Consider the following 13,630-nt stretch of genomic DNA (forward strand, 5'->3'; position numbering starts at 1 on the left):
TTTGTTTGCATGGTTTTAAAGCAAGGATAGAATACTCTATGGATTTCTCTCATAGAGTGGAGAGAAATTTTAAGCATATAAATGTTAATGTGACCAAGAATGTACATCAGTGTCTCCCATATGTACATTAAATATTGATTCTCTGTAATGCTTGGACTCACAAATATTTGGGTTTTGAATTTATTTTTGATTTTGTAATATTCCCATGTATATAATGAATTAGCTTAGGGAGGAGCCGCAAGTCTAAACATCAGCTTCACCTGTGTTTAATGTACACCTAATGCACACAGCCTGGAGGTCACTCAGTGTTGTTAGCATGTCCACCTTTGGACCTTTATCACATGAAACTGTTTTCCACTCCTGATGTCAACTTGATGCTAAAAATGTTTCAGATCTTTGAACATTTGAGACTATAATTCTGTTGAGGGATGCTTGATTTGTATTACAAACACAGTCAAGAGAATAATTAGTGTTAATATATGAATAAAAATGATATATGGTTAGTACACATATATATATGCTTATCTTATATATTTATATAAGTTAAATTGCAGAATCTCCTATTGTAGTTTATTTATTTACTTATATATTTATTTCCGCACCAGGGATGGAACTCATGACCTCGTGCTTGCCAGGCATGTGCTTATGCCACTGAACTAAATCCTCAGCCCTATAGTTTATTTTTTCCAAAAACAGGATTTAAACGTGAAAAAATAAGGAAAATACAAATGTCAATTAAGTTACTATTGCTCTATATTTTTTAATTTTCCCATTATATACGTGCATTGCATCCATAAATTGAATCATAATACAATAACAAAGATGACCTAAAAGATATTTATGTAGCAAAAACTATACTTTCATTTACTCATATGTTTTAAAATTGGAGAAGCGCTTTCATTTAGAAATATCAAGAGGCTTCACCGTTACATGGAATCACAAAAACAATGTAAGGGCAGATATGCTGTAGTAAAATGATCATTATCTTCATATGTCATTAATTTTAAAAGGTAGAAGTTTATCCTAGTCACTGTGTCACTTTTCTCAGGATATCCTTTTGTATTTTACTACAAGTTTGGTATAATGAATATAGAAACTAGTAATTCTCAGAGTTACAAACTTACTTAGGATGGTTTCAACAGCAATAAAAAAAGGTAGTATCAGACGTACTTTTAGTTGTCTTGATTCACAGATCTGATTTTCATTCGGGGTATGACAATTTTTAAAATGCTTCCCCTGATTGTTATATAAAAGAACGTTGAGAGGAAGAGATGTGTACCTTTGTGAAATATGCCCTACATTTCCTATCAAAGTTTTGTTTTAAAGATACTAATTCAAAGTCAGCATACATTCAACTTCTTGTTTTCCACAATTCTAATAGACACGAAGATGCAGCTGGAAAGCACAGGATATGAAACATGCTGTGTACAAGTCAACAGCTTTCTGGATTCACTCCTCCTCAGCTGTATCTCCTATTGATGCTTCACCCACAGAAACATGTAAATATTTACTTGACATTGTTTGTGCCAATAATTGGAGTGTAATTATATATTATGCCACTCTTCTTTCTCTACATTTTTATAAAAATAGTAAAAGTCTTCATGGTAAATTTAATTCAATGGTACAACAATAACAGAGTTCAAAGAAGAGGAGTCACAATGGCTACCCCAGATTAAGAAGAAAAACAACTCCAGCATAAATCAACAACAGCAGTCACAGGTGGGAGGGAGTGTAATTTCAGCCAAAAGGTGTACATCTTTCTTATAGCATTTCCTTTATGCTTATGCGTCTTCTATTTTAATTAAAAATACTTTATACCACAGTGAATACTATAAACGTCTTTAATGCTTCTCATAATTTTGATGTAACTGCAGAAAGAACCCATGCATGCAAAGTAGCTAATGAACTGAACAAGCAATTATCAAGCAGCGAAGATATCCCAGAACAAGTTTATGAATCGTTAGCTTTAGTTTCATATATAGCCTGACAGGTAAGATTTCTTTCTTCAAAACAAGAACAAATAAATTAAAAAAGAGACTACACTCCAACTACTCTGAATTTCTGTTTAGTTAAAAGAAGTTATATTTTATATGTCTTGGAGCATAATGAATAAAATAATGAAATACAAGTTTACTAAATGATGCCTTTTGCACAAGAACATAGAAATAAAATGAACAAAAACAATGTATGCACTCACCAAGTGGAAGAGAAAGGCTTCACTCTCCCAGCCTTTCTGTCTCTCCTCCTTATTAGAACTATTCTTTTCATCCATCACATTTAATTTCATGCTGTATGGCTATTTATGCATGTGACCTTCACAGACACATACTTTTCTATTTACTTTGCAAATTGGGCTAGATTTTCTCACTGATTAGTTTAATCATGTGCTGTCCAATAAGATTCTTGATAGCTAGAAGTAACTATGTAAAATAATTAAATGTAAACATTCAGTTCTTCAACTGCATGTGTGCAGCGGTTACACACAGCCTGCCACTGCAATAGTGGACAGGACCGAGGGGCACACGACCTCCCTGCAGAAAGCCCTGATACACAGCACAGATCTAAGCCCACCATGATAATTCAGCCACTTCCTCAGGACTTACTGCTTGGTAGCATTTAGCTGTGATTAGATACAGACATGACAGTGGCTCAGTAAAAAGAATGTATAGAGGGTATAAATATTTCCTCAATAAAATGAATTAAACTTTTATAACATATTCTTTTATTTTTATCTAACTTATGTCAATTGTTTCCAATCAAAAGGCTCAGATTAACAATTAAGAGAAACTCCTATCTAAAAAAATGGGAGGGTCTTAAAAAAAAAAAAAAAAACCCTTGAAATAATAATTTGCGGTCAGTTAAAATCCCTCCGTACTGAGCTTCAAGGAAGTAAAACTGCTTTTTAATAACAAAATGCAGAAACTGTTTGAACTGCTGCCTGTAAATCTGGCGCTTTTGTTCCTTGCATGTTTTTTGAGCTCTTAGCTTTAGGGGATTGGTTGGAATCCTAATCACATCATTTGTATCTGATTCTACATATGCCTGAAGCCTATTCTATTCTTCAGATATGCAAGGTAATAACTTCATTCGCATGTTAAGCTAATTTAACATGGTTTAGTTGAATAGCTAGCAAGAAGATACAAACCAATATAAACATTGTGAATTTTTTTTAAGGCAAATGACAGGAATTTGAGATATGAGCATGCCGAGAAAAATATGTTTTCAGGTATCCTGAGTTAAAAGGGCTAAATATGAAGAGTTCTAAAAAAAAAACAAAACAAAACAAAAAAAAAAAAAAAAAAAACACCACTAGCCCTTGAGTTTCTGTTTACTTGGAGCCATTCTCTTTCATTAACTAATCCTTCTAATATGATCCTGCTCCTGAACAAAACTCATGCAGTTCTGGTGAAAATAACCCAAAGGAATAAAATTAACTGTTGTAATTCTTGTATTTGTTTTCACTCAAGCATCGTAATTGTGGTTCACTTTCCTCCTCAATAATCTCTTCTTGTCTGCAATTATTTGATCTGTCAATCTGCAAGCCCCTGAGCACCCTGGATGAAGACCATCCAAACCTGACTTAGTCAGCCTTGTCCCTGGGTGTGGTCCTTCTTACTTCTTAGCCAGCCCCTCAATAATATCAGAACCTGCCACTCAGCTTCCAATGGTCCTGCATGCTAACATCTCATTCCAGTAGGTATAAAATCTTCCACAATATCCTCCAAAATATTTCCTTCTATCAATTTCAGATGAGGTTTGAGAATTGGTAATGTGTTCTCTCTGCCATCAAAGCTGTCCTGAATGCTTCATGTCACTCGTCACTGAGACATCCTTCCCTGCATCCTCATACACGTGTGGGTGATGCTCCTTTGACCTTATAGCAGAACTGGACTCTGTTGCCAGTGTTGTATGATCTCTGAACTTCTACTGGGTTTTCCAATGTTTATTCTGCTTGGTTTGTGCTTGGCTGCCATTTAGTCACCTTTGGGTGGGGAGGTTTCCTAAAATTCCACTCTGCTGAAGATGACCCAGGCTGCAACTTGTGATCCTCCTGCTTCAGCCTTCCAGTCCTAGAATTGCAGGTATTTCTCACCTTAGAGGGTTCTTGTAAGCAATATATACGAGTATTATTTTCTGCTAGTAGCAACTATTATTTTAAGTCTTCAGACTCCCTAAACTGACCTAAGTTATGTTCATCTGTTCTTTCAACGCCATTCTCTATGCTTGGTGCTCTAAGTGCATCCAGAGTATTGTGGCACAGTTCTTTGTTCTCAAGGCTACCCCTGTTATGGTGTTCATCTTACCAGTCACTGGGGCTAATTAACTAATTTAATCTGCACGTCCTGCAGAGTCTATGCCACGTTGCCAGGTTTTAATAAAACTATCATTTACTTTGAAACAGTGACTCATACAGGCAAATAAAATCTTATAAATCACTTCATTCATTCAGTTTTATTAATGTGCATAATAAAAATCTGTTCAATGGGGTTGAATTTGTTAAGATCAAAGTCTTATATAAAGAAAATCATGGCTACTTGTCTGCAGTTCAATCGTTTAGTTGTTATTTATATATTTATTCCAAGTAGATCTCAGGCTGTTGCTCTGATTCTGTAGCACATTATAGGGCACATGGAAATACTATCTTTGAATCATTATGCAAAACTAAGAATTGGTACTTTGCTATTCTCTTTGCTATTATATATTAACTCTTGTCCAGAAATTAACCTACTGCTTTGTTTCCTAAATTCTCGTTCCCATCAGTCAATTTCACACACAGCAGCAAGTATTATTGGCTACTGACAAACATATCAATAAATACAGAGATACTGCATGATTTTCTTTTAAAGTATCAGTTAGGTCTTGACATGTCCACAAACGTACACATAAAAGTTCTACAACATAAACACAGTACTGAGACTAGATTTAGCTCACTGTTCTCAACTGTTTTTCCATTGCTAGATGTACCTAGGTATTAAAACTTTCAACCCACATGTTCCTTCCCATCTGAGGAGGTTTGCATGCTTTTCATCCTTGCTACGGACATATCCACACTTTCTTATAATTTAATTTCGTATAATCCTCATCAGGGTATATAGTTGGTGGGTATTTCTACAAATACTGGTTTCATGTTACTGTGCCTCAACTTGTCTATATTTTGCACTGTATAGCTAGCACACTGACAGGAGCACAGAATGTGTTCAACAAATTTTAAAGGATTGAATATATCCTACCCAGATTTGAAGTTTGTCAAATAAAATCAAAATATTCAACCCAAAGTTCAACAATACAAATCAAGTATAATGGAAAATTAAGCATTAGTTCATTTTTATATATGCTGTCAATTATGTTTAATGTAGAAAGTAGTATTCCATTTTCTATGAATATCCCAAAACTTTTTCACATAAAAGAAAAAGAAATCCTAGAGAAAAATGATCTGTCGCATTTTATTTCATAACTATTTTAACAAGTCAAGTGCCTAAATTTTAATAAAAGAAAACAAACATTAAAAAAAAAACTTTGTGAAACATATCTGAAGGGCTTTGAGATTCACTTGCAAATTAAATGCCTTTGTTGAATGAAGTCCAATGCAATTAAATTTCAATTATTCATGGGATAAAAAACAGTAAAGTAATGGAACACATTTTTTAGAATAATATAATACCTATGATAAAAACTTTTCATGCCTTATGGTAAATAAAACAGTCTATAGTTAATGGAAAATAAATAGTGGTTTTGAAGTATAATATTTCAATTTTATATTTTGGGACTATTTTAGATTTTCTTCTTCCAATCTGCAAGAGTATGTTAAAATATATTACAATAATGCAACTATTTTTAGACAAAAGGGATATTAAAAAGATTAATGAAAATCTTAGTTTTGTACAAAGAAAAGTCTGAGGCAAGATATGACCATGAAATATTGTATTGATAAATTTTTTCACTATAAACAATTGGAAATGATATATAAAGTTAAAAGTGAAAGCCTAGTACAAGTGTTCTAGAACTAGTGAAAGGTAATTGGAACAAAAAGAGTAAGGAATTTTAAGAAAGCAAATTAATTTCTATAAGCTTAGTAACACGAGGGAAAACACAACACAACAGAAACTAACAGATAAATACAGGAAAACAAAATTGGCTACAGGTTTTGGCCACCAAAGTTCCCTTTTTCATCCCCTGAAGTTTAGAAAACACAAATTTTAGTTTCCTTTAGATGCCAAACCAGAATGGAGATTTTTTTTAGAAGGCCAGAATGCTTGAAAAGAAATGTAACAAGGGAAATGTAAAAGTCTACTTAACAGCTTAGGTAAAGAACACGCAACACAGTGGTCTATTAGACTTTGTGGTGCATAAAATTATTTGCTATAAGAAATTATTACCAAAGCCAGGTGTGATGATGCATGTCTGTAATTACAGCACTTGATAGCCTGAGGCAGGAGAATTTCTGCTAGTTCCAGGCTGAGCTGGGATAATGCTGTGTTCAAGGCCAGTCTAAACTATATAGCAAAACTCTCTCAAAACAAAGAAACAAGCGAACATACCTCAGTATGAAAACTTTCAACCTAAGTGTTGGCAGCCCACATGCAGCCAAGTTGAGATGCAAATTAAGTACAGCAGTGTTCATGGAGAAATTTGTTTTTGAACAATTTGATTCACAAAAGGAAGCATTTGCAAAAAAACAAAACAAAAACAAACAAACAAAAAAGGTTGTGAACTCTGCTCTGGGTGATGAACACAAGCATCAACATGTTTTATGGAATCTTGGAACACATTAAGTTTTATGAAATGAGGTGTCACCATGTGTTTCAGCATTGTTGTTTATGTTAAATGTATAAAATGTATATTATATTAAATACACAAAATCAGTAATTATTAATTAAAACATAATGTTTTTGCAAACTTATAAAATTGTTTCTTTCCAACAAATAAGGTTATACATGTCAATGTATAAATTCTCATGAGTATCCTTCCTCTCACTTAAGGACTGACTCCAATGCATGTAAATATTTTTTAAAAAGCTATCCTACAATAAAGTCCCACAACAGAGTGACTACACATATACAAGTTAACATACAGTTATGAATGCCAGCCCAAAAAGAAAAATTGAACAAAATTGATTAGTAGTTTTTATAATAAATAAAAAGAAAATAGAGGGAAAAATCGGAAGGACAGACCATTATGCAAAAACAGAGTCTTATTAAACGGACCAAATAATACAAGTTAAACAAACGGTTTTTTGTTTTGTTTTGTTTTGTTTTGTTTTTTTGCTTAACCGATATCTCTCTACCACGTGTAGCACATTAATGTCACCAATTTGGCTTTTCAGACATGAAACATGTTAGATTAAACACTCTTGTATTCTTACACATACACATACATGTGTATTTGCATACTTGGAACTATAACTTCTCACGTGCAGCACATTATAACTGTGACTGGTGATTTCTGTTGTGTGTGTGTCCTAACTGTTATGAAATGTTTAGTAGCATCACCAACATTTACTAAATAATGCCATCCACAATACACTGAATTAAAGCTCAGAAATTCATTAGAATTTTCCTGGACTGCTGTTCAATTTTTTCTTGGTATCAACTTTCCTTAATCACAAAACAAATTACACATATATTGATACAAATATTAGTACAACATCTACTGAATTATAATTGTTTCCATTTTTTATTCTGATTTTTTCTGGACCTTTTTTTTTGGCTAAGTCCTTGTGAGCATGTCAAATATAACTAAGAGACTGGTGAAAAAATTTCCAGATATTTCCCAGTGCTCTTTGGGATCAGAGTTCTTTATGGATAAGCATCACTGATACACACACACACACACACACACACATATGTGCACGCACACGCAGGCACACGGAAATGCATTTATGTATTTATAGAAAGTTTACAGTTTGAGTTGATACAGATATGTTCACAACATTGTTTTGTGTAGGAGGCCTTTTAAAGACACTGTCCATGTTAGGAAATAAATTCATTCATTTAAACATTTGCTATTTTATTTAATTAAATTATCACTAATCTCTAGAATGCAACTAACTATTGAAATCTCATTTATTTAAAACAAAATGTTACTGAGTCACTGCAAAGTCAGTCTACAGCAAATTAAACTTTTCCACTTTGCATCTAGTTTTTGTTAATCTGGATCCAAGGACAGTAGTTAAATTTTTGTTTACCTACTTAAAAATTCTCTCAAAATCATGCTATCACTTTGCTTTTTATATAATTTTTAAACTTCATATTTAGAAGTTTTCTATTTTGATGAAAGTTGTAAAAATGTTTATAAAATTATCATCCTGACAATATTAGGTAACTGTCACTCTTCCTTGTTGTGCATTTAGTTTTTAACTCAAAATTAATAGTAACGTTATAGCAATCATGGCTTTAAATAGAAAGACAGGATGTCTCAATTCTTTCTATTTATTTCACTCTTTAAGTTGAAATTATATATTTAATTTGAAAATAGAGTAATTAATATAGAGAATTTTAATGATTATTATTTAATGACTATTAAATGATTATATTATGACTATTAAAGAAAACTCATATACTCTATGTATTAGAAAGTAACTTGATTACACGATCAGACATCGTAAGTTCTACCCCTTGATACTTCCATAGTTAATACTATAAACAACTAAAAGTCACGCAACCATTCCCAGACACTTCATTTTCTTTTTTTTTTTTTTTTTTTTTTTTTTTTTTTTTTTTTTGTCTTTTTCCTTTTCATCGGTACCAGGGATCGAACTCACGACTGCCTGCTTTCAAGGCAGGCGCTTATGCCGCTGAGCTAAATCCCCAGCCCCGACACTTCATTTTCTATTACTTGAGGAATTCAGTAAAAGTGTTTCATATTTATGTACCATATATATGCATATTTTTGTGCTATTGTTTTAAAAAAGGGAGAGATTTACCCCGATCTGTGCTTACCTACTCATTCTCCTACTTTAAAAGGGAGAGAAAAGTGAGAGGAAAACAATTTCAGTAACCAAATTCTTTCTTTTTTTTAATTGGTACCAGGGATCGAACTCACAACTGCATGCTTGCAAAGTAGGCGCTTATGCTCCTGAGATAAATCCCCAGCCCAGTAACCAAATTCTTAACAAATGACAGAAACATTTTCAAAACTGTATGTTTTTATCTAGATAAATTTTAACACTTGTGGGCATATGCTACCTAAATGCAGAAAAGAAGCACAGAGAATGTAATTCATTTGCTTATTTAAAAATATAATCTTTTATGAACTTACAAAATCCGTCTTTACTGTTAACACAGCGAAAATTTTAAGGTAAAATTTTAAAAAATTATTAGATTTCTTAGCTTAAAGCATGCCACTGCATAGGCACACACAGTCAATTGGACCTTGTTCATGATTTTATCTCTTACCTAATTTAAAAAATAGTGCAAGGAGAACCATGCACGCCAAATATTCTGGAACAAACACAGATTCCTTTCGTTAAATAATAGTATTTGCTAATTTAAGGAAATCTTCTGCACGCTCAAAATGAAAATGATATGCATTTAAGGAGCACAACATCAATAGCTAATCATAAGCAGCTGCCAGCTTAAAGATATGAAGCATACTGCAAACAAGTTTACTTTAATAAACATCCTGTTTAATGTAGATCCTTACATTATGTAATCTGCATATGTTTAAATGTTCCTAAGCATCACCATAAAGACTTGACACACTTGATAATTACTACTGCCATATCTAGGGTACATTCTGCTGGGAAAATGAAACAAACATGTTATAATCAAACATTCTTATTTCAGTCACAAAAATGTATATATCCTTACAAACTCCACTGTACAACATCAGAACTCAACTTTTACATCACTCTAGTTTTAATTTAATAAGTAATATTTTCTAATGTGGGTCTGATAAACTGAAAATATTAAGGGGGGAAAAACATCTTTACTTTGAGTAATTGTGATTTAAAAAATCCTTCAAATTTCATAAGAATCCAAAGTAAACAAATTTTTTGAGGAAATGCTTAGAATTCATATATTAAAATAATAATTTCTAAGTTTAAAAAAATCAAAATATAACACTGAAAAAACTTATGTACTTGTTATATTAACATTAATATCAATAAGTTAACGAAACTAGAAAACCAATTGAAACAAAATCTCTATTACTTTTAAAAGTCATATATCTACAAAACAGAATAATATTTTTTACTCATAACAGCAAAAATTCGAATAAAAAGTACAAAAAGCTTTTCAATGTATTATATTTTCAAAATTTCAAGTTATACTATCACATTTGCTGGCATTCCTGTAGAGAATCACTATTGATTTTTTGCGTTTTGTTTCTTTATTCTGTACCATGGATCAAACTTATGACCTTGTGTTTGCCAGGCAAGCCCTTGGGTCACTAAACTAAATCCCTGGGCCCCAAACATTTATTCTTAGTTTATATCTGATAAGAGTGCAGACTATAATATCATTTAAGAGGATGTTCTAGAGATTGCTAACAATATTAAATTGTATTAATCAAACTCTTTCCGAAACGTCAGCCACAAACATGCCTATATGCTAAAGGTTATATAGAGAGAGACGTTCATTACAACTTTTATGTAATGTCAAAATAAAATAATAGTAAGAGTTAATAAATATGAACTAAATTAACTATGAATATGGGGTAACTGTGCCAGAGAAAATGTTAAAGAACTCTAAAACTCTCTTCATATTGAAAGCACTGATTGATGACATTTTTATTTCAATCACTTGAAATAATTATCACAGCCATTAACATAACTTAAAAAATTCAAACTGGAGGACATATTTTTGTATGAATTACTACATTTGATCATTGCCAAACACTGTGATAGGTACAGAGTGTGTAATGAAAATATCTCAGAACCTGCTACCAAGATTTGCACAGTAGATATTCTACTCAAGCATAGACATGCTTAAATAAATAAGTAGAAATATGTTCCAATAAAAGATAATTTATAGACAGCGATGTTTGAATTTCATGCTTGAGAGTGTCCTCTTGTTCATTCCTGTTGCATGTAGTATGATTGGGAACTATCCCTCAGAACATAAATAGTGTAGTGAACCCCTAACAACCCCTAATCTGTGATGAGCACCCACAAATATGTAAATAAAATGTTCTCAGTAAAGATCAACATAACAGTAAGCGACACAGCAAATTATAGCTTACCTTCCTAGTAACAAAATTATTTAACTTTTTTCAGTGAACTCTTTCTTCTCTGTAAGAGAGAAAAGAGCAATGCTCTAGTAAAGAATATTTAGTTCAATATGCTTAGGACAAAGCTCAAAGGAGCATAGTACAATCAATGGTGTTTTTTACACTTACTACTTTAAGCTCACCAGTAGGAGACCAAGCTTCTAGAACATTATTTAACTTTGTGTTTTGTCTCTTAAACCAGCTCTGCCCACATACCACCACACAGTTTCTCAGGAGAAGAAAAAGCAAACAAAAAAGGACTTACTTTTCCAACATACTGTGGATCTGGTCCCATATGTTCTTCTAAAACAAAGAACTGATTCCACACCCATCCCCTTTTGGGACGGTGGTGGACTTCGGTTTCACCTTCCCCGTGCTTGGTTTGGTTTCTGGTCACCTTGATGGAGCTGTGGTGAGAAGTTCCATAACACCTCTGCACAAAACAGAGACACACTAGGACTGGACAGATGCAAGATGTACTCGTAATTTTCATTGTAAGATCACTTTCCAGTTCACAGTTGTCTTTTGCTTCGTGTCAGCTACAGATGCTTAGTGAGCGCTCAAGAGAGAAGCCAGAGCATCCTTCGGAAGGACAGTCCAAAGTAAACTGTTTCTGGTGTCCATGATTTAACTGCCCACTGGCGAAATGTCAGAACTTATTTACATCCTGAAGCACCTGGAGATTCAAAGTTGCAGTCATCTGATTCCAAGTCTTCACAGCATGTGAACACAAATGGAAAAATTGGTTAAGTATGCAAGCATTATAAGGCACGTCAATTTTAACTACTTGTTTTGAATCAAAGTACGCTGTTTGGAAGAATAATGTTTATAGGCAAAGAAAATTGTTTCTGAATACAAAAATGTTTTCTTATATTTTTTAAATGTACTTCTCTGCCTGCACTGTTAGTTTTCAGTTTCATATATGGATATTCATATAATTCTTTCTGTTGTTCTAACATATAATACAAACTTGTGGCAAACAGTACACATGAATCACACAGTTCATGTGATTCACTCTGTGTTCACAAAATACTCCCTGAATATTTTCAGAACTACACTATCAATCTAATAATTACTTCAAGTTTTTGACAAGTAATAAAAACGAAATGTGAAAAGAGTTTAACTGATATATAAATATAGATATAGATGTATAAATTACTACAGTCTTTAGGCACAGATAGATGTAATGGAATGTAAGTAAGCATGTCCATTGGATCTCTCATAGACTGCATACATTTTGATATTTTCTGCTGAAAATAACTACAGTGTAAACTTCATATGCAGGCAAGATGGAGTTTCAATTTTAGGAATATCATCAGTAAGTTTTAATTTTAGCTCACACAATTCTAGCAACTTTGTAGATAAAGGAGGGGAATATAGTAGCAAAAAAACAGAGGTAAAAATACTGTCATTCTACAGATAATGTTGAGGTTTTGGACATATGTTTTGGTATAGCTGCACAATACATTAAAATTTTAAGAACATGTCTAGGAAATAAGTGAGGGGCAAAGTTAATCCTCAAATTTCTAGTTTAAACACAATATTTTGCATAAAATATTGCTGTAATTATACTGCATTTCAGTGTTACAATATGATGTTGATTCAAGGAAACCTGTATATTATTTAAAAAATTAGATACATCATTTCTAACTTCATAAACGTAACTCCTGGAAATTAGCATAAATTAGTTATTCATAATAACTAAATGAATTACAAAATAGTTTATAGGAAAACGTAATTGATTTAAAAACATTGCTATTCAATAATACCATATTTCTTATTTACATATCTATAACAGTGGTTTGTTTCAGATTTGAAGCTGAGAAAGTTACAAGATTTTCCTACAGAATATTCTTTTCTATCAGCATCTTCTTCCAAAAATGAGTTTATAATAAACTACTTTAATTGTTGTGTAAGAATTGTGTACACTTTACTTGAAATTTCATTTTAAGCATCTGATGCAAGTGAAATTCAAGTTTTAAAATATTTCATGGAAGATATCTGCTTCACTGACTTAAAGTGAGTCATAATCTGTCTTACTATAATAAACAGAACAATATCATTCTAAGTCCATATGGCATAAGAACAGGAACATTTTTAAAAATCAAAATTTCTTACTTTTTGCTTTACTATGACTTTTGCAGCAAGTGCTTATGTGAATCCTATAATTGTTTAAGTCTCATTCTGTACTATTTTTGAGTCTATTTATTCAAATGCTTAGCTGGAGTAATTATTTTCAATACTTTCCCCAGTCTACCTAAAGTATCATTTTATATTTATTTTAGTCAATTAATTCTAAATTTTAAGTAATTAATTAAAAAAAAAATTCATCATACTTCTTAGAAGCTACCTCATGAATATATAGCAGGTGTTGTCATCTTAATACTTTCTCACCATTTGGTGTGATTTTCAAATGAAATTA

General features: G+C 32.3%; 1 protein-coding gene across 5 annotated transcripts in view; it reads right to left on the bottom strand.

Moving 5' to 3' along the window:
* Cdh18 (cadherin 18) overlaps positions 1-13,630 on the bottom strand; it is a 582,140-nt gene that overhangs the window by 252,431 nt on the left and 316,079 nt on the right. For all 5 annotated transcript variants that reach the window (XM_063258009.1, XM_063258007.1, XM_063258008.1 and 2 more), the window contains exon 2: positions 11,474-11,920. In XM_063258009.1, coding sequence (XP_063114079.1) covers positions 11,474-11,701 — 228 coding nt within the window. In that variant the 5' untranslated portion in view covers positions 11,702-11,920. The remainder of the gene's footprint in view (positions 1-11,473; positions 11,921-13,630) is intronic.

The sequence above is a fragment of the Cavia porcellus genome, unplaced genomic scaffold, assembly GCF_034190915.1.
Source record: "Cavia porcellus strain 051 isolate PalLab524CR breed Dunkin Hartley unplaced genomic scaffold, mCavPor4.1 scaffold_11, whole genome shotgun sequence".
Taxonomy (NCBI): domain Eukaryota; kingdom Metazoa; phylum Chordata; class Mammalia; order Rodentia; family Caviidae; genus Cavia; species Cavia porcellus.